General features: G+C 37.8%; 1 protein-coding gene across 1 annotated transcript in view; it reads right to left on the bottom strand.

Annotated features, from left to right (window-relative positions):
- Positions 1–26,971, bottom strand: part of PRPF6 (pre-mRNA processing factor 6) — a 70,572-nt gene that overhangs the window by 31,599 nt on the left and 12,002 nt on the right. The window contains exons 4-14 of the mRNA XM_020981663.2: positions 23,846–23,924; positions 21,519–21,695; positions 21,150–21,305; positions 20,798–20,892; positions 19,840–19,996; positions 17,232–17,394; positions 11,643–11,761; positions 10,312–10,530; positions 9,648–9,770; positions 2,788–2,909; positions 394–532 (exon numbers count right to left, since the gene is read on the bottom strand). Coding sequence (XP_020837322.1) covers positions 394–532; positions 2,788–2,909; positions 9,648–9,770; positions 10,312–10,530; positions 11,643–11,761; positions 17,232–17,394; positions 19,840–19,996; positions 20,798–20,892; positions 21,150–21,305; positions 21,519–21,695; positions 23,846–23,924 — 1,549 coding nt within the window. The remainder of the gene's footprint in view (positions 1–393; positions 533–2,787; positions 2,910–9,647; positions 9,771–10,311; positions 10,531–11,642; positions 11,762–17,231; positions 17,395–19,839; positions 19,997–20,797; positions 20,893–21,149; positions 21,306–21,518; positions 21,696–23,845; positions 23,925–26,971) is intronic.

Raw genomic sequence — 26,971 nt, 5'->3', positions numbered from 1 at the left:
ATAGCAGACCTTCTTTTGCCCTTTCTGCTAAGTTAGCACCCAAAACTACGAAATCCTTTCAAATTATCTGTGTAACATCTCATATCCTAATTTTTAGCCTATTCCTAATTTCTTGATTATTTTCATTAATGGAGGGGAGATAAGATATTGAGAACAAAGCATCCAAAAATCATTTCTATTTGGTTTAAGAATGCAGCCAGATACATTCAAGCCTTCACTCCCTCCTGCTTCAGACCTATTGTCAATGCAGGGACTAATCCATTCCTGAGCAATCAAATGGTCCTTGGGAAAACAGTAGGTGGCACATCCTCTAAGAAACGTTGTTATTCTCACGTTCAAATTCCCTCAGGCCTTGACATTTCCCCTGCTTGTGTTAGTGACAGTTATACACACCTGGAAAGCCAAGGCCAAGATGCTTCTCGCAGCAGGCACATCTCCCGCCAGCCACTTGGACTTAGCACCCATGAGCCAGAGCACCTCAGCCTTCGGGCAGTGGGCCACTGCTCTCTGCAGGAGTGCTTCAAGGGATTCCCTACAAGACAACAGGGAGTTGTAGTTACTCAGACTTGCGGCCATAAACTTGTGGAAGCGAGTGTACTAACTTCCACTATCGTCTGATGTTGTAAATATAGTTATTGTTTCAAAGTCCAAAACTATAAACGATTCATCAAGTTTTACAATGGGGAGGATTCGGGAAACTCTTTTTGCCCATAAAAATCCTAAAACCAACTTCACAGTAAGGTTCTACAAAGCACCTCATTGTTTTAACTACCACTCTGATAAAAGCAACTTCAGGAGAGACCCCTTTTACAGCTTGTGTGTCTTGAAAAGGGCCTACTCACTGAAGCAGTAATTCTCATAGGATATGGTGCTAAGTCAGGCATTTTCACCTTGAATCACTGAAAACAGTCTGGATACAGTGATAAAAAAAAATTATAGTGGAGTTTATTCTTCTGATAGGAAAAGAAGAAAATGACAAACAGCATATTATTTTAAGATGGTTGATCTTATAGTGACATTTGAAGGCTCCCTGATCTTTAAAAAAATATTTCATTGGGGCATTTAAAAAAAAATCACTGTCATTTCTAAATGATTCTCCCTTCCCCACAAACAGAACCCTTACCATGTAACAAAGCTCCTTGACCCTCTGACATTCTCAGTAAAAATGATAATAGCTAACATTATTTAGTGCTTTGAAGCACTAAGCACTTTATATATTTTGTTACATTTTATCCAATTATCTCCACCTCCCATATGGGGAAACTGAAACAGAGAGAGGTTAAGTGCTTTGCACAGGTAGGATCACACAGAAACTTGAGTCTTGGTGACTAGTGGTCCAGTGCTCAATCAACTGTGCCACCTATGCCTCAAGACTACAAATTGAAGAATAGGTGGTTAGGGAGGTGAGAAGGGGTATCATCACCAGACGCTCCCTTTACTAAGGAAATCACAGGTCTAGAGGAAAAAAAAAAGTGGGCTCCCCATCCCTGGAAGCAGCAGCTGGGGGATGTTTTAGAGGAGCTTCCTATTCAGGTACGAATTATACTAGATGACCTTTTAGTTAACTTTTAGCTCTTGAGATTCTACAGTTCTAGGCTCATATACCAAACTATATGGACTGAAGGCAAACAGACTGCACACAAAGTCCAGTGATCACTGTGAAACCTTCTAAGGCTATAAGGACTAGGGCTACAGTTGTGTGGTCCTATGCACACACCACCCAAACCCAAAACGGTTTGAGATTTCTCATTCCTTTACTTCCTTAGCTTCTGGATTGTAGTAAAATGGAAATTAAAGAGCTACAAACATAAATATAGCCTTGTAGAGGCTGGTAGCTGATCACACTAAAGTTATCATTTTAGGGATTTACACGGAGAAATGCCCTAAAAGGAAAGAATTAACAACCTTACAAAAAGAGAGAAAGAAAATCCAGTATTTTAAAACAACTTGGCACTAAATAGAAATTCAGTAGGGTCAACCCAGATTCAAGCAATGTCAGATGTATATCATATAGAATAAATATTAAGAAACACCAGCAAGAGTATGTGTTTGTGTGCTAATACCCTCAAGAGTTAAATATTTAAGAAATTGCAACACTTAATTTAATCAGAGCTTATATCCAATAAACAAAACCTCTAATATTTTTTCAATTAAAGAGACAATTAAAAATTATCCAGGACCTCCTCAGAGCACTAGCATTAGCCAAAAATCAGAACTAACCAAATTTAAATGAAAAGCATATGATCCTAATCCCAAATGACTCACCCTCCCACACTGTTACAAGCCCAATTCAATTGTCTGAAGATCTCTCAGCACCTTTACTCTCATATCCATTCTAATAAGCAACTTATCATAACCCCCTGCTGCATCAAGTATTCTAAATACTTGACAGATTTAAAAAAAAAACCTCAGTCGGCTCAGTGGTTAGTGCATTCTAACTCTGAACCTGCCACCAAATAAGTAGGTGGTATTTCTCCCTTAGTGTTTCAATTTCTCCACCTGAAAAATTATAATGTTGCACACTATGATTGTAAAGATTAACAAGCAAGACTACAAAGTAGCTGGCCCACAAAGTGTTATAAAAGACTTTTATCCTCATCATGACCTGCCTTCTGAGTACTTCTTCCACCCATAAATCACTCCAAACAAAGGATCAGTTTAACCATACAGAAGAGAGCTAATGTATTCTTAAAGAGAATTTAATGCAGCTGCTACTCAAATCAGAAGTTAAAACTGTTCTTATGGATTTACTCCCAAATGAAAGGTACCAACCATCCCACAACATACCTGGTCCCATGGTTCTTCTCAAAGTAAGCAGCTCGCAACCACACACTCTTCTTGCTAGGGAAAACTTGCAAGGCATAGGCATAAATGGCTCGGGCACACTCCAATGCATTGTGGGCAACACACTACACAGAAGGGAAAAATAGATAAAAACAGACATCAGAGTATTCTCCAACAGCAACAGATGGAATGATTCATCCCTGTACAGTTGTGATTCCCTGGTAATGATATTTACTAGCAATTGCATAATAATATTAATTGATCAAAAATTAAATGTTATAATCCACGATAGAGGAAATGCGATATAAGAAATTGAAAAACAAACAAGAAACATATGGAGTTTTCTGTTTCTGGTTGGTGCTGCTGCTTGCTAACAATTTTAAGTAGAATACAAAAGATTGTCTGCTACAGGGTTTTTTTTTCTCTCTCTCTCTCTCTCAATGACTTAATTATCATCTCTACATAAATGACTTCCAGATCTATATATCCAACTCTAGTCTCTCTCCTGAGTTCCACTTGTGTATTACCAATGTCTACTGGACATTCAAATTGGATGTCCCATATATATTTAAAACAAATTCATCATAATTTTCTCAAAATCCACCCTTCTCCCAAACTTCTGTGTTTCTATTTAGGACACCATCATTCTTCCAGTTACTCTTGACTCCTCACCCTCACTCACCACACATAACCAAATCCAATCAGTTGCCAAATCTTGTTTCTATCTATAACACACCTCTTAAATCTGTCCTCCATTCACACAACCATTACCCTAGTTCAGACACTCATTACCTCTCCCCTGGACTACTACAATAGTTCCCTAATTCATCTCCCTGGCAAAAGTTTCTCTCCACTCCAATTCACCCTCCACAAGGTTGCCAAAGTGATTTTCTTAAAGCATAAATCTGACCATGTCACTCTCCTACTCAATAAACTCCAGTGATTCCCTATTGCCTTTGAGATCAAATTTTTTGGGGTGAGGCAATCGGGGTAAGTGACTTGCCCATGGTCACATAGCTAGTAAGTGTCAAGTGTCTGCAGTCACATTTGAACTCAGGTCCTCCTGACTTCAAGGCCAGAGCTCTAACTTTAACTCCTCTGATTACAGGTATCTAAAGTTCTTCAAAACCTGATCCCATTCTACCTCTCTAGCTTTTTAACACAGTACTCCCCCTTCACATACACTATGGTCCAGTAAAAGTGGCTTTCTTACTGTTCCTCATACACAACACTCTATCTCCCAACTCCATTCCTTTGCATCAGCTATCCATGCCTGCAATTCATTCATTCCTCATTTCCACCTCTTTAGAATTCCTAGATTTCTTCAACGTGGCTCAAATATCACCTTCTATATGAAGCCTTTCCTGATCCTCCCAGCTGCTAATGCCATCCTACCAAAAAGACCTCATATCTATTATTTTACACACACACGCACGCACACGTACATGTATCCCCCAGCTAGGTTATAAGCACCTTAAGAGTAGGGTTTTTTTTTTAAGTAAGTTTTTATTGATTTCTTTTGTTTTTAAATCATCTGTATTTTTCAGTGTATCCCTTCCCCTCACAGAAGGGATATATTGTTGTTCATAATATAATAATGTTGTAATTATTATGCATATAATAATATCTTATAATACTGTTTCACTTTTCTCTAGCGCCTAGCACAGTAACTGACACATTGTAGGTACTTAATAACTGATTTTAATCAAAAAAAATTATTAAGCAATCAACTGATAAATATTTATTAAGTGCCTACTATGTGCCAAACACTGTAACAAGTGCTGGAGATACAAATACAAAGAATTGAACAAAAACTCAAAAAGAAGTGACAGTCTACTGGGAAAGATCATACAAATTTTAAAAATTATACAGAGTATCCCAAAAAGTTTTAGTGTAATTTTAAGCTTTAATAGCATTAATCTATTAAGGTAGCTAAGTGCCACAGTGGATAGACTTCTGGACCTGGAGTCAAGAAGATCTGAGTTCAATTCAAGCCATAGACATTTATTACCTGTATGACATTTAACTCATCTGTCCCAGTTTCCACAACTATAAAATGGGGATGATAATAGTATTTACCTCCCAGGGTTGCTGTGAGGATCAAAGGAGACAGTATTTCTGAAGTATTAACTGCAGTGCCTGACACATAATAAACCTTACGAAATGTTTGATTCCTCCCTTCTTAGTAAATCTTACACCTGTACTAATACTTTTGGGGCACCCTGTTTAGGGCAAATATAAAGTGAAAAAATACAAAGCAGTTTGGGAGGGGTAGCACAAAAGGTTGGGAAATGAGGAAGGCATTACGTAGAAGATGATGCTTAAAGTGAGAGACACTATGAAGTGGCAATAAGGAAGGAGTACATATATTCCAGGTATGTGAGATGGCCAATGCAAATGCATAGATTTGGATGATGGAACACTATGAGAATCAGAGAGATAGCTAGTTTGGCTAGACCACAAAAGGTGGGAGTGGGGGTAGTATTCAATGAAAGGTTAAGCCTAGCTTGTATAAGGATTTAAAAGTTAAACAGAAGAGTTTATATTTTATCCTATGAATAACAGGAAGCCATTAGAGTTGATTGAGTAGTGAAGTCACAAAATCAGATCTGTGTTTACAAGAAAATTACTTGGCAACAATGTGTAGGAAAAACAGTAGCCTGTAGGGAAAGACCTGAGGCAGAAAGACTAATTAGGAGGCTATTTCAACTAATCATGAGGGTCTGTTGGTGGTAACTGTATGAGTGGAAAGATAATCTGGCAACAGAAAAATTTAATATCTGGCAATAGAAAATCTGGAAAAGGAAAGAAGTTAGGGGGAAAGCTGATGAAATAAATTTTGGATATATTGCACTAAAGAGGCCTCTAGGACATTCATTTTGAAATGTCCAATAAGCAACTGATGATGTAGAACTGAAACTCAGGAGAGATTGGTGCTGGATATATCAATCTTGAAGTCATCTGCACAGAAATAGTTAAATGCCTTGAGAAGGCATTTACTAAGAGAAATTACCCAAAGAAAGAATACAGAGGGAGAAAAGAAAAGGGTCTAATATAAGAAACTTAGAAAACAACCAAAGTTAGGAGTGGTCATAATATGAATGATAAGCCAGCAAAACAGACTAAGAAAAAGCACACAGACAGGTAGGAGGTGAGCCAGAATAGGAAAGTGTCCAAAAAAACCCAGAACAGAGAGAGTATTCAGGAGGAGAGGGTGGTTAACAGTTGTAAAATGGAATAGACAGGTAGAGAATAACAATAACAGGTAGCATGTATTTAGCACTTTGCACTTTAAGTTTTACAATGTGCTTTACAAATTTTATCTCATTTGATTCTCACAACAATCCTATTAGATGAGCACTAGAATTTCTTCATTTTACAGTGAGGAAACTGAGGCTTAGAGAGATAAGTGATTTGCCTAGTAAGTATCTAAGGCAAAAATGGAACCCAGGTCTCCCTGACTCCAAATCCAGTGCTCAATCCACTGCACCACTTACTGGTCTTAGGACTTAAAAAAAAAAAAGATCATTAGATCTGGCAATTAAGAGACCAATGGTAATTTTGAGGAGAACAATCTCAGATAAGTGACAGGGTCTGAAACTAGACTGAGCAGGGTTCAGAGCAAAATAAGAGAAAATGAAGTGGAAACAGCAAGTATAGATAGCTTTTTCATGATCTCAGCTGAGAAAAGGAGGAGAAATATATAGATAATATATGAGAGATGAGGGAATGGTAGTGTCTGGTGAAGGTTTTTTAAGGATGGGAGGTCTTGGGTATTTCTGAGGCAGCAGGGAAGGAACCAGTTAATAGGGATAAACTGAAGATGGGGGGGTCCCCCCCAACAGGGAGAAGGGTGAAGGAAGATGACCAAGGATGCATGGTGCTGGAGAAGACAGGAAGGAATAGGATCCAGTACACATGGGAGGAGAAGGGGTACTTCTTGGTCAGAGACTGAGAAAGGAGGGTAGTACAGAGATGATATGCTACTAAGGGGCTTTGAGATGAAAAGAATGGGACAAGAGAAAGCTATCAAATGGTCTCAATTTTCTCAGCAAAATAAGAGGCAATATTCTCAGCTGAGAGAGATCAGGGAGGCAGAGGTTTGGGAAGTTCTCTCCCTAAGGAGGGAAGAGAAAGTTTGGAATAGCTTCTGCAGATAGGAAATCCATTAGGGAGAAATAAAAGGACTGCCTTACTGCAGTGAGGGCCCAGTTGAGGTTAGATAACATAAATTTGTAATGAACCCATTCAGTAGTTGTGAAACTTCCTCCAACTATGTTCAGTGGCTCATGAATAGGAGCAGAAGTGAAAGCTGGGCATAATCCAGGGCTGAGGTTTGGCAAGAGAAAAGTAGCACTAGGTTAAGGGGGTCAGGGATTCAAGAGCCAAGGACAAGATAGAGATGAAATGGCTAACTATTAAGTTAAGGTCAAAGAGAGAAGAAAGTGAAGTCAGAGCAGACTGGGAAAGTACTGAGGCACAGAGGAACTCAGAAGTCTTAATGAAGACAAGGAACAGATTTAGAAGAAGTAAAGAAAAGGGAGAAGTAGAATGATAGGAGACTATAGTGATAGAAATGACCACCGTTGAAGCTAAATGCCAGGTTCTAAAAGGCATAAACTGACCTTGTCACAAAAAGCTAACACAACTGCATACCAAGGGAAAGAGTCATGCACAAGACAGGCAAAAGAAATATTATTTGTGAAGTACAATTCAGATAAAATGACGAAGGAGTGACTAAACTTGAAGTCTATAGAAACCAGTGCAAAAGCCACTGCCCAAGTTTCCAATCATCTTCCTGGAGAGTATGAATTATCACCAATCCTCAAAATAATAAGTACATCACCAATTACAGAAAAAATTTTAGAATAGCAATGGAAATGACAGAGCGATTCTTACTGCAGATTGGTTCCTCTGTAAGATAACCAGACTATGTACCTTTGACCAGCCTAGAAAGCAGCAACGTCACACCTACCACAAAACTTCTAGTACCCAGTTAGGTAGAGATATCAGGATGAAAAAAGACAATACTAAACAAACTAGACAATCCACTGTTCCTAAATCCTGAACTCTCTGCTCCCACCTTCACACAAGCTTTTCTCCTATACTTGGAAGTGACTATGTATCCCAAACTCCCAATTCAAATCTGCCTATTGAAATCTTTCTCTTTCAAGGCCAAATCCAGTGCCATGTGTTGCATAAAATTTTCCCTAACAGTTTCAGCTATAAGCGATCCTTCTCTCTTTGAACCATTCATGCTACTCCATCTGACATCTCCTATACACTAAGTTTGCACTGTAATCTCTATCATAGTTGTACAGCCTCTTTCTTCCTATTGAGTTATAAATTTCTTGAGGAGGACATCATCTTTTATGCCGCTATCACCAGAGTCTCTCGTCTGGGGCCTTACACAGAGGAGACACTTAATGAAAGTACGATAAACTGAAGAGAATGCAGAGAAATAATATGTAATCATTTCCATGCAGAGAAATTAACAGTGAAAACTTAAGTTTCTCAATCATTGCCTAGTATGATTTTGCCCAAGAGATGAACAGAGCCGGTCCTTGGTACCGTGGAAAGCAGCACAAAGAACATTCTACCCTTCAGCACAGAAAAGGCTTTAGGTTTTATTCTTTCTGATAAGAGTTACTTAGAAGATAGGTATATTAATGAGCGATGTGTGAAAGACAAAGTTATCTAGAGGAAAATCTAAAATAGCATAAACATTCCCGTCGTATGTTCGTCACATCTAAACAGATTAGTATTAAATAAGTAAAAATAAGGAGAATAGCTAAACAGAGAGGATTGGCTCTAAGTTCAGAGAAAAAAAATATGGCTCTGAACAGTTAGGGAAGAAAATACAAATTTGGTGAAAGTCTTTAAGGATATGATTACTTGCTCTCTATTTCAGTGAGTAGACAATTACTGCTCATTTGATATGTTCTACTTGTGATTCAATTACAAAGTTGCTTCTAAATAGTATGTCTTCTTATTCTCTATGGATAGTTAATTTATTAAATATTGTCATTTGTTAATTCAAAACATTTACTAAGCATCTATATTCAACAGACAAGGAAAATACAAAGATAAATAAGACTTAAATCATCTCAAGGAACGTACATTGTGGGGGATATATATGTATACCAACAAATTTCATGTATGTTATCAAATGACAAGGTGTCTTACTATAAAATGGGACTATAATTTATCTTTCCTTCCTCAGCTATAGCCATTGTAGCCATGTCAGCAGTCCAACACCCACAAAGTCAACTTACCCCACGAATTCACAGCAATGTAGATTTACATTTGCTTAATATGCCTTCAGAAATAATGGGGAAGGGGCAGCTATGTGGTGCAGTAGGACAGAGTACCAGCTCTGGAGTCAGGAGGACGTGAGTTCAAATCTGGCCTCAAACACATAACACTCACTAGCTGTGTGACTCTGCGCAAGTCACTTAACCCCCACTGCCTCACACACACCAAAAAAAAAACAAAAAAAGGGAAAGAAAAAAGAATGAAGAACAGGGGTGAAAACTGGTCAGATATTATGTGACTAGCCTATCTACCTTCCTGCAAGGCTATGTTCAAGTGTTACCTCCTAGCCAAGGCCTTTTCTGATCACCTCCAATTTTTAGCAGTCCCTTGCTCTGTATACACTTTGCACTTAGTTATTTGTATTCATATCGTTTTCCCCAGTTAGAATGTAAGATGGCTGGAACAGCCAGAGGGCTGGGACTGTTTCATTTTTTGTTTTTGTATTCTAATACTTAGCACATAGTGAGTATTTAATAAATAAAATTTATGAAGTGAACAGTCACACACACACACACACACACACGGAATTATAAATATACCAGACTCACACTATCTGCATCCTCCATCCAGGTGTGTTTTCTATCTTCTTCCTCAATCCCAATTCCAATGACTGCACGCATAACAGCCTGGCAGGTGGCCACACTCCCAGCTTTATCACACTCTTCAGCATCCTAAAAACAGACATATAATGTTAAGTGTAAATACTGCAGACCCTAACTTTAAGCAAAGTGTTCTCTCCAGGGCAAAGATTCTCCTAAGGATGACAGAAATTTTTCCAATACAGGAGCTTCTGCATTATGACACATTTTTTTCTAGAATCATCCACCTCTTAATCACAGATGCCATTTTTCAACCCCATTGGCAAATTATAACCAGCCTCATAAAAATATACAATATAAATTCTTCAGAAATCTGTACTCAAAAAGTTTGAGTAAAGTGGTTACTGTGAAAGAATGAAAAGCTAGGTATTACAGCATATGGCAAATATATAATTATATCTGGTATATTTATGCCTATGCAACTGTGCTTCACTGCTGCTACAAGTATACAAATGCTAATTACTCATCTCATGTAAGATTCCTCTCATTTAAATGTGCTGGTTATTTTCCCCCAATACTGATGTTCTCAATATTTATTATAGTTTTTAAAACATTTAAAAATATTTGATTCTATATTATAGTCATTTAAGACAAGGCAGACATGGGTCACTACCTGGATCCATTGTTCTCTGTTGATTTCTACACCATTTGCTCTAAGTGATGTGATGGCTCTGTCAATGATTTTCTCCACCATCTGAGTATTTCCATTGGCTTCTTCTAGTTTTGCTGCAGTAATCCAGATGTGCCGATCTGTGGGAATGTTCTCACGTGCTTTGTTTAAGACCTTTCGGGCATTCTCATAGGTCTCCAGCCTTGCCAAAGCAAGCCAAAGCTGCATAGGAAGACACTCCAGATGATGAAACAGATTACCATACCACAGGAGAAAGTGCTCGAGGCAGCAGTGTTAACCTAGATGGTGAATAAATCTGAATGTGCACCACCAAAAAGGACTTGGGAAATGCTACTACCACTTAGGCAAATTTCTCTTTAAACACAACTAGTTGTATATGAAAACTCAACCAACCTCTTGATTTTAAAAATGAATTGAGTGATTTTTCTTACAGCAATAATTCTCACTAAATTAAACTTTTTCTTAAGTAACTACTAACTTATTCATGAGTTTTTCAGTTAGCATTTTTAAAACTCAAATAGAATTCCAGGCCAATTTTTCCAATAACTAGACTAAATCAAGTCAATGATTCTGTGATGTTATTATTAAATCCATTCCTTAAAAATAAAAAAAAAAAGCCAGGGTCTCTACATCTCACCAAGGCTAAAAATGCAGTGCCTACTCATGGACCTGATTCCACTACAGACTGGCACTACAGCTTAAACCTCCTCCATTTCTGACTTAGGCTGGTTCACCCTTCCTTAGACAACCTAGTTCCTCCCCTTTTCCTCTCCTCCCCAGATTACCCCCGTTCTCCTGCTCTAATCATATTAATGCTAAACTTAGTGACACTTCATCAGCAATACCCCAATATAGTTCAAAATGATCAAGCTCAAAGATATGCCACCCTCAACCTCCACAAGATTAAGAATCACTGCATTAAACAATGAAAGGGGAAAAAGCTTTCAAAACCTAGAGACTTGATGGCTATTGAAACACAAATGACTTTGTGCTAGACTGGGCAGACATATCCTATTATTTCTATCTTTCCACTTTTCTCCTCCCAACTATTAGCCCTAGAGGCACGAACAAAATACTGAACATAAACAGAAGTGCAATTTAAAGGGAGTGCCCACTTGGGTCAGAAAATACAAAGTGACCATTTTTGCTCATTAGGTAAGCAAAAAACTTCACACTACCCAGATACAATGAATACAATAAACCTAATAAAGGTTCAGTGCAGAACTTATTTCCAAGACGCCAAATTTCCAACCTACGTCTGATGCACAGTCCAAACCTGAAGTAGTTACCTAAAAATAACTTCAATGACTTACCTCCACACTAGTGGGGCAGCATTCCACAGCTCGGCTCAGCATTATTCTAGCATCTTCTGGCTCTTCCAACTCCACAGCTGCCTTCCACAAGCGAACAGAGTTTGGAACGTGCTCAAGAGCTAGGAGAGATAAAATGAGAAACTGAATCATGGAAAAAAGGGGTACAGAGAGAGTTATGTGAACTATAAATACCACTGCCAATATGATAAAGTAGCACCTCCTCCAGGACCACAGTCAAATAACAAGGTTGCCCATTTACCCATTTAAAATATCAGAAACTAGCCATCCACAAAGGAAGAGAAGAGGCCCCTTTCTCTTTTGGGTTTGTTTTGGTGGAAGATTTTTTTTAAGTGAAACCAAATGTTACACCAGGAAAAAAAATCAGAAATTCTATACCTGTCAAAGCTGTGTGGATGTATATAATCTGTGCATTAACTCATTCTTATTCAAGTAGTTTCAACTGAAATTACTTTGGAGCACAAATAACCAAATTCACCATCTGAATTTGCTGAAGATACCATAGGCATTCTCATAAGTTTTCAACCTTGCTCAAATCAATCAAGGATATACAAAGTCTATTTTAATTTTAATATATATATTTTAAATAACAAAGTTAGAGACCATTTGGCATAAATCAAACACCACTGCCTGCTCACTACTGAAGACGTCATTTACATATTTGTTATAGCAAAGTATATCATTCCATTGAACACATTTGTTCTGAACAAGGTGTGTGACAGATTTTTCAATAGTGAAACATCACCACTGCTATTTAAGGAATATTTAAGGAACTTATGACCCCAGTAAATGATGAAGTAACTTACTGGTAGACTCAAAGCTAGGAAGGAGCTTAGAGACCATATAGCCCCAATCCTTCATTTTACAGAGGAGGAAAAAAAGAGGTCTGGAGAAAGGAAGTAATGTTCCTGGAGCTAGTTAGTGGCACAACCCAAATTTAGCGAAAAATAATACTAGTCAGGAGACTAGAACCCAAATTCAGCCTAACAATTCAATAAGCTTTCATTAAGTGCACAAAGCTTTTTATCTTTCCTATTCAATTAGAGGCAGCACAGCTCAGTGGACAAAGTGCTGGCCTTAGAGTCAGAAAGACCTGGGTTCAAATCCCACCTCAAACACTAGCTATATGAATCTAGGCAAATCAATTAACCTCTCAACTTCAGTTTCCTCATAGGCATTAGGATAGGATCAAATGAAATAATATATACAAATCACTCTGCAAATTTTAAAATATTATATAAATGTAAGCTGTTACTAATATTAACATATCCATACCTATAATCTAAGTCCCAAAATAACATGGCAACCAAGATCAAGGTAGTAAGGCAAAACATAATACCATAATGGTCTGGAAAATATGATTCAGGTAAGGCCCAGGGATAAAGTTCTGTGCCTTTCCTACTTCTATGCATATGACACAAAACACACATTTATTGAAAGAACTCTAAGCCAGCTTGGGCACTAGCCTCTAGTCTCCTAAGACAGCAGAAGGCCTGTTCTGGAAGAGACCATAAGCCATCATGGATCTTGAGCCTTCGAGTCATCCTTAACTCTTCTCTCTTCCCTCCACACATCCAATCAAGAGACAAATCTTTTTAACTCTACTTCCACAACATCCCTCCCATCTGCCTTCTCTTCTCTCTTCTCTCAAAGCCCCAGCCCTTGCTCAGGTCCTCATCACCTCCTACTGAAACTACTTCAATAGGCTCCTAACTGGTCTCACTCTCTCAAGTCTCTCCCCTTTCCAATCTACCCTCCATAAAAAGGCCAAACTGAAATGCCTAAAATACAGCTTACATCATCTTACTTCCCTCAAAAATCTTCAACAGCTCCCTACTGCCTCTACGATAAAATACAAAATCCTATGCTTGGCTTTTAAATCCCTCCATGACCTGACTCCCATCTATCTTTCTAGCTATATTTTGTAGTATTCCCCTTTGCTAACTTTCCACGTCAAAGTGGCCTCCCAGCTGTCATCCTGTACACAATGTTCCACTTCCCACCCTTGTGTCACCTCAAAAGTGGTCCTTCAAGCCTAGAATGTCCTCCCTCCTCACCTCCACTCAGTATATAACCTAACTTCCTTCAAAGCAAGGCTCAGATGCTACCTCATACATAAGGCCTTTCCTGATCCTACCCATTGTTAGTGCTCTCTCCCTCCTGAAAAGTTCATTGCATGAGACGTGATAAGACTAAAGGTCTTCATCACATATTTAAATGTTCATGTTTGTTAAGTTCATCTTAAAAGTGAAAATCTTTTATGTACATGTTGTATCTACCCAAGAGAATGTAAGCACCTTAAAGACTAAGGACACATTTTCATACATGAACATGTTAATATGTTTTGCATGACGTACCTTTATTTGTTACAGAAAAGGATGTCTATTTAGGGTTGGGGCAGTGGATAGATAGCAATAGTGATACCAAAAAAGAATAAGAGTATCAATGAAACAGTTAAAAAAACAAAAGAGCAGAAATTCAGAAAGGGACACAGACAAGCAAAAGTTTTATTATTACCTTGTAAAAACTTAAAATACACCTCCAAAAAAACATAAGCTCACAATTTCTCTTTTCAGTTCTTCGTCGTATATTTAAATGTTCATGTTTGTTAAGTTCACCTTGAAAAAGAAAATCTTTTATGTACATGTTGCATCCACCCAAGAGAATGTAAGTGCCTTAAAGACAGGGAATATTTCATTTTTGTCATCATCTCAAAGTACTTAGAACAGTATCGTGCATGTGGAAGGTGCTTAAATGTTTGTTGAACTGAATCAGCATCACAAAGTCATGTCACATATACAACAGATATCTTGACTGATACAGTTTAACATTTGCATGCATCCACAGATTCTTATGAATAGTAGCCACTACTTCAATTCTCTAAGTCAGATCCCCAAAATCCAACTTTATTTTAAGCATTCACTGACAGCTTAATGGATAATAACCTAGCTTTCTTTTTTTTTTTTCTTTTGGCTAGGCAATGGGATTAAGTGACTTGCCCAGGGTCACACAGCTAGTATGTGTTATATGCCTGAGGCGGTATTTGAACTCAGGTCCTCCTGAATCCAGGGCTGGTGTGCTCTATCCACTGTGCCATCTAGCTGCCCCAACCTAGCTTTCTCAAAAGCAATTCATCACTGAGTCACCCCAAAAAAAGTCAGAAGAATGCTAGTTTCAGAAATGCTAAAAAGAAAAAAAAAGTATGTGTTAAGCCAATACTAACATTAAGATCCAAGCAGTTGAAATCTAAGTGTCATTTCGGTAACTCAATATTCTTTCAATTTCACCAAAGGGTTTTCAACTTAATGTTGTCCAAGCATTCTCTCTTCCTTAGAGAAAACATGCTGTCAACAGATTTGTTTTTGTTGCACAGTTCAGAGCATCCCAAGCTAACAAACAACTATTCAAGACATGCCTTCTGATGACCTTGAAATATAATTATGCTAACAATGCCCCAAATAGACTCTGCCACCCTACATATGCAAAATCAATCAAAAATGTATTCAGGAAATTTGCTGCTTTAGTTCTCCAGTGAATAGTACAGTATCCACACACACATTAATTGCCCTTCATCACATTCAACACAGCAGGAGAATCAGTAGAGCTTTTCTAAGTGAATAATGCTAATTGCTAATAGTATGATGTGTTATTCATCAGAAAACTGTTTTCCTGGTTGCAAAGATAAGCAGTCATTTCTATAACCCAAGACAGATGCTAATCTTCTGATTGTGGCCTCACTATAAAGAGATGCTGGCTCAGAATCCTTTGATGAATAAGTGAGATTACAGTAATGAAACCAGACTTCAGCAAAGGAAGACATACAAAAACAAGCACAATGCCAATAAGAACTTAGGAGACCAGAGATCACATGAGATACAGATTTCTTCTGGCAATCAGAATGGGTCATAAAATTATCAGAAACCACAATGAGGTGATTTTAAATAGCCATAGATGAACATCCCTGGATATCAGTTTTTCATTGTATTTGGCATGAAACAGATAAGTATCGGTATATGATGCTGACAGCCAGGTGGTGAAAAATAAGAAATAGATGAAAACTTTTATGAAAACTCTAGTACTCCAACAGACCTTATCAAGAGAGACTTTCCTCAAATTCTCTTGACATAACAAAGATACTAATGGAGGATACAGATTATCCATGACCAGCTACCCTTCTTTTTCACTCATATTTAATGACATCCTTTAAACCATTTCTCTGTCACAACTGCCAATTTGTAATATACTGCAACACCCGACACATACCTCTCTGGAGTAATCTTGTATACCTCTGATGTAAGTATGTGAGATACCTTGTTGCAAGAAAGATCTTAAGATGCATTTTGCTCTACTGAATCAAATGCTTTTTTATGATCAACAAACAACAAGCACAGTGGTTTCTTGTATTCTCCACATCTTTGGTCAGTCTTATGATAGTAAGGTGTGATATACTATGGAATATTTCTGTGTATAAGTCAGCCTGTTCCCTTCTAATATCCTCATCAAGAATGTTCTCAATGTGTAGGCATACAAGGTTATTTTTGTAAAATTTTCATACAGCTGGGAAAATGGGAATGGGGTCAACAGTTATTGTTCTCTCAGTAATCTTTTTATGATACTGACAACCTCTGATATTTTTTCCATCTTTGGTTATCAAGTTCTTCAAAGAATTTCTCTACTTCATAAGTCTTCCAAAGCAGCTACTGCACATAAGCAATATTATTTTTCTGATAATATCTCTGCGAATACTTAACATAGTCATTACTAAACAGAAGACGGCCAAATGTCTCATGACATTTGTCTTTGGATACACAATAAGATAAACTCTGTCAATTTCTTTGTTCCTCCAAAAAGGACCCTGTTTATCCCCTTTCCATTTAGCTACAACTTCCTTTTGTCTTGTGGCATCATGTCAAGATTGATGTGATTCAATTATTCCACTTGTTACAGGTTCACCCATTAGCCACTGGACAAAAATCTCACATTCACAGTAGCAACACCTTCCACCCCCTTTTCATCTGTGACACTTGTTATTGCAGGAGAAGGGGGCAGTACAAGACTAGGACAAATAGTTCCTCACTAAATGGAAAATCTAGCAGTGATGAGCTATTTACTAAGAGTAAGGACTGAACTCCGGCAGGAAAATGGTATCCATATCCAGAGAATGAACTATAGCATTTGAAGGCAGATCAAAGCATACTATTTGCTTTTTTTTCCTTCTGTTTTGTTTTGTTTCTTCTTTCTGGTGGTTCCTCCTACTGATTCCAATTCTTCTTTACAACACGACTAATGTGAAAATATGTTTAATAGGAATGTATACGTAGAGCCTATATCAGATTGCACACCCTCTGGGGAGGGAGGGGGAGACAATTTAAAACTCAAAAGCTTATGGAAGTAAATGTTGAAAACTAAAAATAAATTAATAAAAAAAAAGAGTAAGGACTAAAATAATCAGAAAGAAGAAAAATGCCAAGATCCAAATAATACAATTACCCTTAAAGACTCCAAAGTTTACTCTTTAAAGGACAGTAACTGTCCTTGAACAATAGACTAACTGTTCAAAGAAGGTCTCACCTTTCCTAAGAACACGCTTCTTTGCTCGGATGTCTGTTTCTAGCTCTGCTGCTCTGATATAAATCCGGACAGACTGTGGAAGATGACGAACAGCCTGTGCAACCACGGCCTTGGCCGTATCACCAGGCTGTAGACGGGCTGCTTCCAACCACACATCTTCACTCTGTGTAGCAAAGACAACAGGAGTAAATAGTATCTGTGGTACCTCAAAATAGCAAGAAAGTCCAAGTGGCTTCTCAGCAGTAATGACTGTTAAAACAGGAAGGTTCTGAGTTTTATCTTCTCTTAAGATCACAATCTTCTAAGAGAAATTCAACTGTGCAAATTTCATAATGTTTATGTAGAAAAGATCTTTGCTAGTATTTTGGAATATGGCTAGTCATCATGTTGCCTTTTTGTGTTACAGTGATGAAGGTACCCTCTAATAATGGTCTCCAAAATAAGGGCCAGGATTCCCTAAGAGGCCATGGCCTGATGCTCAGGGTGTGCAAGCAACCAATCATGAGTTGAAAAGACAGGTCAAATTCCACCCTTGCTGCAAACAAGGTTTGTGGGGTTTGTCTCCAACACAACCATACCTCTCACTGTTCTCCAACACACATACCCCCCCCCAGTTCAGTGCGAGTTTGCAACCTCTCCCACTTCTGAGCCTGGTGTTGAACCTTAAAGGCAGTTAAAGCCTAAACTAATGGCAACCCAGTGCAGCTGCACAGGTGCCATTGGGAAAACTCCACCCCTACTCCTGCCCCCCAGATCATCCTGTGGCCGTAGCAGGTGCCCTCAGAGAACGAGCTCTGTACTTGGGAGTAATGTCTGGTAAGAGCTTGGCCTTCCCCCTTTTCATTTTGGAATGGAAAGTGTGAGTCACACTGTTGAGCAAGCATAGGTAGATTTGTGATATGATTCACAGATCTCATTATGTTATCTTTACCCTCCAATCTACTCCTCTTCCAAACTTCTCCACCAAGGGCTATACCATTCTTCCAATCACCCAGGTTTTTACCACCTTATCGTGATCTGTGACTTCACTCTCACTCCACATCCATGTAGCCAATCAATCAGATGCCGAATCTTATTGGTTCTACCTCCACATCTTTCCCATATCCCTTTTTCACCACTCACAAAGACAGCTTCCTAGTTCAGGCCCTCATCACCTCTTATGTAGACTCCTGTAACAGTCTTCTATTTGGCCTCCCTGCCTCAAATCTCTACCCATTCCAATCCATCCTCCACACAGCTGCCAAAGTGATTTTCCTAAAGCACTGGTCTGTCTATGTCTCTCCCCTACTTACTTAATAAAGTCTTGTGATGTTTCATAACCTCTAGAATCAAATATAATTTCATCATAGTTTGCAATGGCCCAAGCCTCCAGGCCATTTCTTAGCAATCTCCTCACTATGCTGTGAGTACCCTCCTCTCTTCCTATCCCTTCTATAACATTCCCCATCCACCTGAGCCCAACCCAGCCAGCTTTCCAGCACCATTTTATGTGTTTTCTTTCCCCATTAAAATATAAGCTCCTTCAAGGCAGAGACTATCTTACTTGCTTACAATTGTATTCCCAGCTGTTAGCACAATGCCTGGCACATAGTAATCACTTAAATGCTTACCTATCTGTATCTCATCCTTCTTAAATTTCTATTTGTGTATAAATCTTATGATGGACATAATTGCTAGCATATTAGCACACATATACAATTTCCAAATCTATAGACACATATGGATGGTGAATGCCAACAAAAAACTTTAAAAATCATTGGTTTATATAATGCTCTGAACCTGGGGACACAATTTGACCTTTACTGAATCCACTGAATTAGAAGACACCATCATAGTGGGGTTTTAGTGTTTTAAAAAAAAATCACAATAAAGGTTTTCAGTGTTCTATTTCTGCCTCTTAATCCCTTCCAGAAAATATGCAGGCAACATTTTCTTAAGATGCTGGACTATTGCATATAGTTATTTTTATATAAGGCAATAGGGGAGAGCTGGGCAGTGAGATTACTTTTTCCCTAATTACTAGTGTTAAATTATTTTTTTAAGTTCACTAGATCCAACAGTAAATCTTTTACTATCTACTAAGACGAAAAGGAAATAAAAGCCACGATGGCAATTCAATCTTCAGTCCATATGGACAAGATGGAAAAACCTTTTCTGCTCTTGCCTATTTGAGATGGCTTTTGATATCTAAAGGTCATTGTCCTAATTTGAGTATCTCTCTCCCCTCAGATGCTAAACATAACATAGATTCTTAGACCACAAATTCCACTGAAGATAAGTCACTATTTTCAAGCTGAAAAACTCCATCAATGCTGTGGCCAATCTGGTGAGACAATTTAGCTAGTCTGCAACAGATAACAGATGATCCATTACAGGTCTATACTTGCCCTCTTGGCAAGACTTCCCCAGTCTGTGCTTCACTGGCATAGCATCTAGAAACCAATGTAATAGCCACACAATGATGGAGGAATTTAGTGGATTAATTAACTTAATTATAAAAGTCCACATTCGTAACTAAAATCTAGAGCGTACAAATTTATTCCCTTAATTGAAAAAGACTTACAATTATTAAATAAGAGGGGGGAAAAGGTACCCCCAAATGTCTTACCTTGGGACACATTTCTGTCCCTTTCATAATGAGGTTTCTAGCTACTTGCAGTTTTCCAGTGACTTCTTCCAAACGCGCTGAAGCAATCCATGCTGGAGGATGATGGGGATTTGTCTCCCTCACAGATTTTAGAAGTAAACGGGCCTTTTTAATGTCACTAGGAAGACAGGAAAATTCACACTGCTAAACTTTTCATGCTGTCATAATCAATATCATAAATGCACAAAGTAGCAACCCAAGTCCATACAATTACAAAGAATCCTTGCACCTCAATAAAAAGCATTAAGATACATACAGCCTAGCATATCAAAAAATCTAAATTATTTGCTGGCTCTTCAAAAAAAGGCTGTGAATGCAGTAATAGAACACAACCAAATAAGTTTCAGATATACATGTGGATGCAAATATTTAGAGAAATACATCTATGATTTCAGTGGTCACAGGAAAATTCTCAAGTAACGAAACTCCCCCTTATCAATACAGTTTGGCATCTTCTCAACACTCATAGTCTTGAGAGGGTTGCCTAAAGCAGAAGTGGTAAACTCAAGCCCAAATCACATTAAAATGTAATTGGAAAATGTTTTTAAAAATAAAAATATAATACAACAGAGATGTCAATTTGTGGTTTTTAAGTTAATATGTGCATCCTTCCCACCCAAGGATCTGTTCCTATTTGATTTTTATACCACCAGCCTAGAGCTTTGAGAAGTTAAATGACTTGCCAAGATCACACAGCCAGTATGTGTCAAAGGCAGAACTTGAACCCAGGTTTTCCTGGCTTTGAGGTCAGTTCCCTTTTGTGTTGCCTCTATGCAAATACTTAAAAGAAAACAAAAAACTAGACAGCATCAGAGTGTTCCACATGGCGATTTGCTATTATCACAAAATGAGTAAAACATTTACAATTAAAGTAATTTAACATATCATCCCAAACACAGTATTACCCTAAAATACCTACTTAATATCTCCTCCATGTGTAGGAATCATAGAATTCAAATCTGTGAGATAACCCTTAGGATCCACCACAGTCTGCCCACTCACAGAATCAGACACCTGCAAAGGCAAATTTGAGACAAATAAAACTGAAAGTCATTTTGGTCACAACCAAAAACTCTACCTGATGGATTCTTGGGGGGTAAAAATCCCAAATCCTGGTGATTTGTTGTGAAAATCTGAAGAGAGTATACAACTTCAGCTCAAAGAACAATTAATAATAAAAACTGTCATCAACACCAGGGCAGGGAGAGGGGAGGACAGCACTGATGTAAAAGCCCATGTTCCCTGGAATGCACTATATTCTAATATTATACCTGGCTCAATCGCATATCCATCAAGGTGTTCCTGGCTTGGCCAATCTTCCTCATGTCCAATTCACCTGTTCCAGGTGTCATTAGCCCAGGTGTCATTCCACCTGGATATGGAGTATTTAATCCTCCTGGGTAGGGTGTATTAAGACCTCCAAATTGCTAAAAGAAAAAGAATGAAAAGCAGATTTATGAGCTGAAGAAGTACCTTACTTTGTGAAGTCTTTCAGGTTAAGTCACAAGCAGTCATCTACTTTATATAACCACTGTATTTGCTTAACCCCAGGATTAACTTTCCCAAGACTTCATCATAAACACCCCACACTGCTCTGTTAGATCTGAAAAAATAAGTTTTTTATTGATGTGGAATCTTACTGTTTGTCGAGGATCCACTGAAGTGTGGTTCTCTCCAGTCTGTAAATGTTTAGCAAAGAAACTGTCAGGAACAGGGGTAAGTTTCTCATATCGTGGATTCCGCTGGCGTTTGTTTCTAGCATCACCAACTTCAGGAATACTTAGCCACTCTTCTTCTGTAACTTCTGCCAACTTTCTCTGGGGAAAAAAAGAATCAGACACCTCAGTTAATACATCAATTTTTCAAGCATTTCTGGTTTTATCAGGGCAAGTGCTCTCTCTCTACCAATGCAGATCACAATTTCTCCTACACAATCTTCAAAAGTTGAAAAACTCCATCAATCCTGTAGTCAACCTGGTGATATAATTCAGCTAGTCTGCAACAGATATAGATAATCCATTACAGGTCTATACTAGAAGCTTTTCCCTCTTGGCAAGACTTCCCTAGAAACCAATGTAATAGCCATACAATGATGGAGGAATTTAGTGGATTAATTAACTTAATTATAAAAGTCCATATTCATAGCTAAAATCTAGAGCATACAAATTTATTCCCTTAATTGAAAAAGACCTAAACATTAGAATAATTTTGTGAAGGTACATTTTCTACTTCACTAACGATTCATCATTCAACAAGACTGAAAAAAACCTCCTCTAAGAGCCCAAACAGCATATGTTAGAAAGCAAACTGATTTGTGTTAAACTGAAAAAACTTACTGAAAGAGTTTAGGTGAGGGTTTGAAATTATTTTTTTAGCTGTATTTGGCTACAGATTTTTTTGTTCCACTTATCTACCAGCAAGCATTCACTTATTTATTTTTGTGGTTTTGCTTTAACATTATTTTTTTATAATTTTTATAATTTTTGAGTTCCAAATTTTCTCCCTCCCTCCAGGCCCTCCCCATTGAGAAGGCAAAAAATACATCAACTATAGATATGAAGTTATGCAAAACATATTTCCATATTAGCCATGTTGCAAAAAAAAGAAAAAGAAAGTGAAAAAAGTATGCCTTAATCTGCAGAGTTCACACAGATTTCTTTTTTTAAAGCAGGAAATCCCCACCTACTCATTATTCTGAATAAATTAAACAATAACTGACAGTCACACTAGTTCTGTGCCAAAATTAATAAAAACAGAATGGTTCTCTTGAATGCTGTCTTAAAAGCACCAGAACTGGCTTGCTAAATAGTTTGCTTACAACTAAGATTAGAAGTAAGATAGAAAATTGGGAAAGAATTTTTACAACCAGTCTCTGATAAAGGCTTCATTTCTAAAATATATAGAGAATTAGGACAAATTTATAAGAACACAAGCCATTCCCCAATTGATAAATGGTCAAAGATATGAACAGGCAGTTCTCAGATGAAGAAATTAAAGCCATCTATAGTCCTATGAAAAAATGCTCTAAATCGTTATTGATTAGAGAAATGCAAATCAAAACAACTCTAAGATACCACATCACACCTATCAGATTGGCCAACATGACAAAACAAGAAAATGATAAATGTTGGAGAAGATGTGGGAAAACTGGAACACTAATACATTGTTGGTGGAGTTGTGAAATGATTCAACCATTTTGGAGAACAATTTGGAACTATGCCCAAAGAGCTACAAAAATGTCATACCCCTTGACCCAGCAAGAGCACTTCTAGGGCTATATCCCAAAGAGATCAAACAAATGGGAAAAGGACCCACATGTACAAAAATATTCATAGCAGCTCTTTTTGAATTGGAAATTGAGAGGATGCCCATCAATTGCGGAATGGCTGAGCAAGTTGTGGTACATGAATGTAACGGAATACTATTGTGCTATAAGAAATGATGAACATGCTGACTTCAGAAAAACCTGGAAAGACTTATATGGTCTGATGCTGAGTGAAGTGAGCAGAACCAAGAGGACTTTGTATACAATAACAGCCACGTTATGCGATGACTAATATTGTTAAACTGAACCCTTCTCAGCATTACAAGGATCTAAGACATCTCCAGAGGCCTCGGGATGGAAAATGCTGTCCACATCCAAAGAAAGAACTATGGAAGTCGAATCGCCATCACTTATTTTTACCTTCTGCTGAGTTTTGTTTCATTTTTCTGATGGTTCGTCCCACTGGTTTTAATTTTTACTTACAACTTCACTAACGTGAAAATATGTTTAATAGGAATGTAAATGTAAAGCCTACATCAGATTGTGCGCTGTCTTAGGGAGGGTGGGGGGAGGAAGGGGAAGAAAAATTTTAAACTCAAAAGCATATGGAAGTGATTGCTGATATAAATCAAAATAAATTAATAAAATTTTTTTAAAGTAAAGGGAAAAATAAACAAACAAATAAATAAATAGTTTGCTTACTTTCAGATCTGAGAACTGCTGCTGAATTTTAGGACGTTCCATACGGTATTTTTCAATTTCTTCTTTCTCCCTCTGTTCCCTAGAAAAAGAAACATACAAAAATATCAAGTCTCTATTCTGCAAGGATACCTGAGCTTTATAACACTTTTCAAACATCTGTCCACACAGGAACAATTTCTTAAGTTCTGCATTTAACCCAAATGATGAAAGTTTTATGGTAACAAACATTATTCATTCACAGATTTATCTTTGCTAATGGAGTGATGCAGTCTTACAAATAATGCAAAAATTAACATACTAGAATCTTAGCAACCTGCCTACTAGAATCCTAGGATGTTAGTACATTAATTTTTACATTATTTGTACTTCTGCATTTTTCCATTACCAAAGAAAATCAAAAGTTTATTGTATTCATAAATGATGTTTGTTATATTTGTTTACATTATTTTTAGCAAAGAAACTATCAAGAACAAGGATAAACTTTTGGAACATGTTTTCATATTGACAACTGAAGACAGATGTAACTGATGTTCTAGGAATTCGTAATACTTCAAACAATTAAATGATACTACGAAGACGTAGTTCAGGAGGAACTAAATGCTGTTCACCTTCTCCAACCTTTTCTACTCAACACCTTCCCCTCTCCAGGTGGTAAACTGCACTGCTTCTCAAATCATGCTAAATATGCATCATAGTTGCACTGGACCATTTCTCAAAATTTGTGATCTATCTAGTTTTTCACTCTTCCTAAGTAATTAAGTGTTCTTGTGTAATAAGCTTTTCCCAGCAGCAGAACCTTATTCAGTACACAATGGAAACTTACACACTGCCTTTAAAAATAAGAGAAAACAAAAAAGATGACATTAACCAAGAAGTGAAACAGGAGACCCTAATATGAACAAAGTTTTTAAAAAGCTTAAAGACAGCTAAATAACCTTAGACAAGTCACTTAACTTCTCAGTATACTAAGGCCACTAAAATCATGATTAGTGGAATTTCTTCACTTACTAAATTAAATACTAGTGAAATCACAGTGGGGGAGGGGAGGAAGGGGGTTTGACTAAGCTAAGAAGCAGCTGCAAGAGGATAGAGTTAATTTTCATTCTGCAAAACCGTGCAATGAAAATTTCTTACTTTATATTCCCAAGTCAATTTTTTTCCCTCAATAACTTTGCCTTCTTTCTCCAAGATGGTGTCCAAAGCCTTGTCCTGTTCAACATTTTAATCAATGTCTTCAATGAAGCAATAGATAGCATGTTTTTCAAATCTTCAGATCACTGAGATAGGAGGAATAGCTGACACACTGAATAACAGAATTATCTTGACAAAATGTCAGAAGTATGGGCAATTTCTGATGAGATTAAATTTAATGACAAATACAAAAACCAACATTTGAGCTAAAAGAAGTCAACTGTATAAAATACAGGACGGAATACTCAAAAGTAGTTCATGACTAAAAAGATGTTCACGTGAAAAAGACCTGACAGTTTTAAAGGATGGCAGGCTCAGTGTGTGACACAGCAGCCAAAAAAAAAAACCCTTATTCTTATAGAAATATATCACTAAGAATGAGGGAGGTGACAGTATCATACTGTACTCTCTTCATTTCAGATGATACCTAGAATATTATGTCCAATTAGGGACACTACATTTTCAAAAAGGAAACTGATGAGCTAAAAAGAATCCAGGGAACAAACAACCAAAGACAGTGCTGCACTCTCTCCTTACCGTTATTTCACAAAGTCCCTCTCTTCAAGACACAAATGAAACACAATCTTATACATGAAACATTTCCTGATTCTCCCAACTGCTAATGCCTTCATTCCCAAACTATTTTGTATGCAAATACTGTGTCTCTGTATGTGTGTGTGTGTGTCTCTGTGTACACTTCACATTTTGGCTATATATGTTTTTACATGTGCTTGATTCCCCCATTAGACTACAAGCTCTTTGTGAATAGGGATTGCTTCATTCTTTGTACTTATATCCTCGGAATCTGGCACAGTATATAGCACAGAGGAGACATTTAATAAATACCTGTTGTCTGAGAGGTATCAAAATGCCTGATGAAAGGACCAGTTGACGGAAATGTGAACTTAGAGAAAACAAACATCTAGTAGAAAAAGATGACAAGGTAAAAAGCCTAACTCCCCCCAAAAAAAATTCTCAGCAAAATTTTAAAGGAGAATCAGATGAAGCGGTGATCAATAAAACAAAAGACAAACACCAGTAAGCTCCTCCATCCAACCTAGGACTGCACAAAAAAGGAGCCAGCAGCCTCTGAGTACTCTTTGCAGGCATAGGCCAAAGTCCTATATCCAAGCTAACCTCCAGTGAAGAGGGTCTAAAGTTGTCAAAATCTCAGCCCTAGCCCGCTGGAATCAATACCTAAGAAAAAGCCAGCTCTGGGTAAGTGATTGTATAATGAGACTGAGACAAGTTAAGAGTCATCCAAATGATCTAAAGCCAGCCACCTCCCAAGAAGGGACCATGCAGGGAAACAAGAAAAGTAGCAATTATCTAGGGAAAGAGAGAAGTGGCAGCAAATGGATTCAGTGGACTGAATCTGATTAGAAGGGGGGATGAACTAGGGAAGAGAACAGAACTTCCAGGCAACCAGCACTATCCCCCTTATTTGGTGGTTGTGCTGGGGGGAATTAAGGAGATAGAACTGAAGCAAAGGCACCTTGCAGGCATCTGGTAGGCGCTTATCCGGTCCTCAGCAGAACATAGAACCAACTCCTAGAAAGAATGTGCAAGGATATGGAAGTGAGAGCCAAGACTACTACCCAAGCTGAGCCATGAAAAGAATAAAGCAGAGGGCAAGACACTATCTCAGCCCCAAACCAACCAGAACTATCCCAGACCAAAGCTGAAGAAGACAGTGAAGGGGAGCTGAAGAAGACAGTGAAGGGGAGCTGGAAATAGTCAAACTGCATCCAGAACTGCAGGCAGGTCAGCAGCAGCATCTAAATCAAAGTGGCCAGGACCTAACAAAAAGTCCCAATCTAGAAACTAAGGTTAAAAATATGAGTAAACAGAAGAAAATTATGAATCCATTGAAGAATCACTATGGATTAAGAGTAACCCAAGAGGTAAATGCAGAAGAAAACAACTTCACAATAA

This window comes from Phascolarctos cinereus, unplaced genomic scaffold (genome assembly GCF_003287225.1).
Source record: "Phascolarctos cinereus isolate Bilbo 61053 unplaced genomic scaffold, phaCin_HiC Scaffold_2;HRSCAF=192, whole genome shotgun sequence".
NCBI lineage: Eukaryota > Metazoa > Chordata > Mammalia > Diprotodontia > Phascolarctidae > Phascolarctos > Phascolarctos cinereus.
Note: the sequence above shows the minus strand (reverse complement) of the source record. Positions and strands in the feature narration are given on the sequence as shown.